The sequence below is a fragment of the Myotis davidii genome, unplaced genomic scaffold (genome assembly GCF_000327345.1).
Source record: "Myotis davidii unplaced genomic scaffold, ASM32734v1 scaffold473, whole genome shotgun sequence".
NCBI lineage: Eukaryota > Metazoa > Chordata > Mammalia > Chiroptera > Vespertilionidae > Myotis > Myotis davidii.
Window position 1 is genome coordinate 3,313,012 of NW_006284843.1, and position 5,735 is coordinate 3,318,746.

Sequence of the window (5,735 nt, forward strand, 5' to 3'; positions counted from 1 at the left end):
CCATTAGCTTTGAGGCTGGGCTCCAGCTCTTAGGCCTTTGCTGCTGAAAGTAGGTTTCTGGCCTTTGTTTACAATGTTGCGATCCTGATGGCTGAAGCCTGGTGGACTAAAGCTGGTTTCTGGGGTTTTGTTTAGCTTCTATATTTGTTACATAGTTGCTTAGAATTGCAGCTCAGAGGCCTGGAGCGGCAGGCGGGGAATGTTGGAGTCCTCCGTCACTGAAGCAAGCAAGCCTCATGTTCGCTTCCAGCTGCCTGGCTGCCGGCCGCCATCTTGGCTGGCAGTTAATTTGCATATTGCCCTGATTAGCCAATGGGAAGAGTAGCGATCATACGCTAATTACCATGTTTCTCTTTTATTAGATAGGATAATTAACATTCTATTTATTGGGCAACAATTCTCCATTACCCTCTGATGCTATATATCCTGCAAGCAGAAGCACTGACTACTGTTTGTTCTATCCTTTCAAGTATCTTTGTATTACCTTAGATAATAGAGGTAATGTCCTCCTCCAGAGTGAGGGCAGGTTTGCTTCCAGTTTTGGAAGACAGAGATAGCATCCCCTCTGGAACTAAGAGAAGACAGGTGTGCTGTCGAATATAATAAAAGTTACCATCTCCCTCTGGGTCAACAGGCATGCATTATTATTATCCATTATAAAGTATTTGGGTTCCCTAAGCTCAAGGAATGCAATGCAATCCACTCCTGCAATGCAACCCATGTGTGTGCAGATGTCACTGGCTCTCCTTCACATCATCCTGTGGGATTGGGGCTCAGAAAACTCACACACACACACACACACACACACACACACACACACACACACGGAAATACTCCAGCTATTGCTATTGCTGTAAGTCACAAACTTCCCTTCATCTCTGACCAAGGAGACTTATGCCTTCTGCTAGCATCTATGACATTATGATAGACTAACCTGTTAGCTTTCAAAGAGAGTAGAATTCAAACCCTTAACAGATTCTTAGCACTTATGGTGACAAAGATGGGATGCTGACAGAAATATGGCTTTATGCAAGATGAAGAATGACAGCCTCATAGACCAAGTAACAGGACTTGACAGAAGTACTGGGAATCAGTAGTGAACATGCTGATTATTGCCTATTAGTGATGAAGAATTGGGAAGGTGGCTGCATGCTGAAGTAGACTTAAAAAGACAGTACCACAGAAGGTGCCATGGTAGGTATTAACTCACCTCTGGGCAAAAGGACTTCCTCACCAATCTGATCATTAGCCTCTGATTTGCCCATGGTAACAATTATTACTAAGATACATCCTGGTTGGACAGAGGATTCCTCCTGATTTCAGACAACAGGTTACAGAGGTGTGCAATCACACTGACTGTGAAAGGAGGGAATTTTATAACCACTATGGACACAAATTGGTGAATAATCAGAAGTTTAGCTAATTCGTTTGGTTGATTATGGAGTGGAGCACATAATTGCTTGTTAAGGTGAAATGGCAATAGCTGGGTTATCTTAGCACCCAAAGATAAAGACCAATTTTCATTCATGTTGCAAGGCCACAAATATGCATTTGCAGTACTCCCTCAGGGATACCTAAACTTTTCTGGCAATTACCACAAGCATTTATTGTCACTACCACTACCCTCTGATGCCCAAAACTTTCACTGATAAATAACATTCGGTTGGCCAGAGGGTCAGAAGCCACAGACTCAATGGCTATAACTTTGGTGTTATCACACTTTCATCAGCAAGGGTGACTGATGATGCCCCAAAACCTGAGAAGACAGATTTACAATATCCAATCCCTCTGGAAGTTTAGGAAAAGTAGTTGTCTCCCTTCCCCCCAATGAAAAGGCAGCCTAGAATCACTTTGGACTCTGAGTACTGGAGACATAGATGACTCACTTGGGCATTCTACTTGGTCTTTTATATCAGCTAACCCACAGGGAGTGTAATCCGAAGACTTACATTGGAAGCTAATAAGCAAGCTCTGGCACACTCCTTACTTTGAGGTAGCACAAACCTACTAACCCACTTGATCTACAGGTCCTCATGACTGATGATTATGTGTGCTGGAGCCTTTGGAAAAGGGAGGCAGCCTCCACTTGAAAGTATTGGGTATAGGACTCATTGACTCCCTGAAACCTCTACATTTGAAAAGCAACTCTTGGTTTATTATTGCTTCCTGTCAAAACTGAAGCCCTGACCAATGGAGGCTTTGATATTCTTATTTTAGGACAGAACAACTCAGATTCATAACTAACTATTTGACAAGCCTTCTTTGTCAACTGGAAAGGGTAATATTTAAGTGATAGGCATGTTCATATGGGACTTTTAAGTTCTTAAAGAAATACCTCCAATAGATCATACAGCTCTCAGAAGACAATGGAAATCTCTCTTAAATAAAGTTCCTCTTGGTTACTCAGGGGAGCTTTCTGGAGAGATGACTGATACATTAATTACATGCACCTAATAGTTACCTCTACAATAAGAGTAATCAAATTAGAAAAGGTTCTATAAAATTTGTCCCTGGTTTTAGTTGAACTAATCCATGACTCCACCTCATCCCTGGAAAGCACTATGTTCAGACTGTCACTCATCAGCATGGTCATTTGTGGATAATGGAATTGCCCAAAGCTTCATCCGTGCAGACCAAGGTAAAATGTATGCAATAGCCAATACATTCTGTTAAACCTGGATTAATACCTCAGGCTAAGTGGAAAGGTCAACACAGAAACTTACAGAGAAAGCCATCTGGTTTTCTAAGGTAGACCCTGAGGGCCAAGAGATTTATTTAGCTGGCTGAGTACAGAACCTTGCCACCATGGTTAAGGCCGATATGGCAGGTAGCCTTATCCTGTTGCTTGGTGTCCCTGTGGAGATCAGCTTTAACCACATACTGTATGAAACAAGTTGAATGGATTTAGTGTCAATCGCTGTCCATTAGATTAATCATGCTGGCAAACAACGTAGATACTCATGGGAAAAGTTGTCATTATGGCCCTTGAAAACTGTATCATGTTTTTAATTTTTATACAATTTGCAGTCTGACAATGTTGTGCCCTCTATCACAAACTCTACTCAATAATAGGCTGATAGTGTTTTCTCACATCTTAATGTTTCTTTTTCATTTGTCCCACATGTTTTATGTTCTTTCCTTTCTTTCTTCTTTTACTAATAATAAAAATTTTCCCAATAAATATACTTTTTACTATTTTTTACAGCATAAAATAAGTGAATACATTTACCACTTCACCATTAATGCTTGTACCTGAAAACATATAACTCCATTTGTAACCTCTTTTGGAGAGCCAATTGTCAATAGCCAGTAAAATTGAAGATATATGGAGTAGCAATTACCTTTCAATGGCTAAACCCAAAGGTTTTTCCAACTTTTAAAAATGTGCACAAGAAAACATATACAAGCCTATTGTTAGAGTACTGTTTGAAAGAGAGAAAGGGTCGGAGGCAATTTCATGTCCATTAGTATGACAACGGATAGATAAACAGTAGTAAGTTAATAAAATAGAATCATATAGAACAATTAAAATTCATTAAATAGACAGAGATCAACATGAATCTGATGAGTATAATTTCAATGACAGTAACAGAAGAATATGTACAAAATGATACATGAATATTAAAAATAGATTTTATATGGATAGGGACATGGGCACTGAAAATACACAAACATGGGGAAAGGATACACTCTAACTTTAGAAGAGTGGTTACCTATGGGGAGGGAGAAAAATATATCGGATAAGGGAAGGGTGCAGAAGTCTTACAAAATTTTATATGTTAAAAAATGCTGATGTATTGACGGCAAAGTGCTCATTTTTAAAAATTTGAGCAAACGGTATTTAGGTATTTAAAATCTACTTTTCCCTTTTTAAAATATTTTATAATTACCATATAATATTTTACATAAAAGTTTCCAAATTAATTACAATGAGCATAAAAGTTACCTGAAAGTGTAGTTGCCTGACTAGGTGTTAATATAAACTGATTTTCTATATATTTAGGCAAAAATACAGAAGCTCCAAACATAAGTAAAAAGTCTGAAGCTCTGCTCAGAGCTAGACATACAAACATTGGAGTCGTCATCAGAATCTGAAACGAAATGTTAAATGTGGATTATTTTATTTTGTTAGCTAAGAATCAATATCCCTATTCATATGTTAATAACCAATCCACAAAAATTTAACCTTTCCCAATGCAAATTGAAAAAATATATATATACAAATTCGAACAGAAAATTACAATTCACCAATCTACACATACCATGAAAGACTGATAGTGGTTCAAACATGTAGTGCTTGAACCATTTTTATTTGTAATTTGATCTCCATACTGCCTGTAATTTTTATTTGTGGGTCTGGTAGTTTGCCAGAAAGATTGAGAAAAAAATAGATCTCATTAACTAGGGAAATTAGAATTTCCCTTAACTTTATTTTTTCCTTAGCAAATATTTTCATTTTCTAAAAAATAGACAAAGAAAATTGAAGCAGGGAAAAACCAAGATGACAACATAGGTAAACACCGAAAATTGCTGCCTCCCACAATAAATTCAAAAATACAACTAAAAGACAAAACGGACATCATCCAGAACCACAGGAAGGCTGGCTGAGTGGAAATTCTACAACAAGAAGGAAAGAGAAAAGCACTGAGACTCAGAGGAGGTGCGGAAGTAAAGTGCAGAGGTACAGAGGCGCACGTGGCAAGGGCTGGCAACTGAGGACTCGGCTGTCTTTTTGAATTGGGAGGGAGTCTCAAGCCCCCGACTGCTCTGAACTCCAGTTCCGGGAAGTCTCTGGGGACCCAGACTCATATGGGGAGAAACTGGACTGTCTGGCAGGGGGCAGAACTTAAAACCTCGAGGAAGGCTTTCTCTCAGAGGTGCTTGCAGTGATTATCGGGACACTGAGATGCGGGGACTCTTAGGGCAAGGCTGAGGATCAGCCATAGCTGTTTGGTCCACACTGTTGATCCCCTGAGAACCCGACCTACCCAAGCTGCGGCAGAGGCATTTGCATATGAAAGGCCTGGCCCTTTGCAATCTAAAAATTACCTAACAAACTGCAGCTGGGCCATACAGACCCAGAACTTCCAAGAGAAAGCCCAAGGCCCCACAGCAGCTTCCACTGCTTCACAGCTGGGCCTCATCTGGGCACCTCCAAACCCCAAACAAGGAAGGGGAGTCTGCAGATCTCGCAAGTCTTACCCCATAAGAGTGTCTTCAGCACAGAAGTTCTCCCACTGCAGACACAGCTGATTCTCACAGCCAATTGGCCTGAAGGTTAATTCCTCCAAGTGATACCTACAACAATCAAGGCTCAACTACAACAAGACTGTACACAAAGCCCACAAAGGGGTGCACCAAGAGTGTCCACCTCGGGTAATTGCGGAGGCTGAGCCACAGGGCCCTGTAGGACACCTAGCTCAGAAAGCCACTCTATCAACACGCGAGGCATAAAAAAATGCATAGACAAAGAAAGAGGACACAAATGACAGAAATGGAAGAAAGCAAAATGCTGGATATAGAGTTCAAAACCACACTTATAAGGTTTTCCAAGAACTTTCTAGAAACCGCAGATGAGTAAGACCCTCAAAAAGTCTGGTGAGACTGCCAATAAATGTTGTGAGACCCTCAAGAAATCTAGTGAGACCCTCGAGGTTATGAAAAAGGACCAACTAGTACAGGGGTGGGCAAACTTTTTGACTCGAGGGCCACAATGGGTTCTTAAACTGGACTGG

At 40.4% G+C, this 5,735-nt stretch overlaps 1 protein-coding gene across 1 annotated transcript in view; it reads right to left on the reverse strand.

The window, feature by feature from the left end:
• Nucleotides 1-5,735, reverse strand: part of SLCO6A1 (solute carrier organic anion transporter family member 6A1) — a gene marked incomplete at its 3' end in the record, with an annotated part of 80,317 nt that overhangs the window by 26,358 nt on the left and 48,224 nt on the right. The window contains exon 7 of the mRNA XM_006755148.1: nt 3,947-4,091. Coding sequence (XP_006755211.1) covers nt 3,947-4,091 — 145 coding nt within the window. The remainder of the gene's footprint in view (nt 1-3,946; nt 4,092-5,735) is intronic.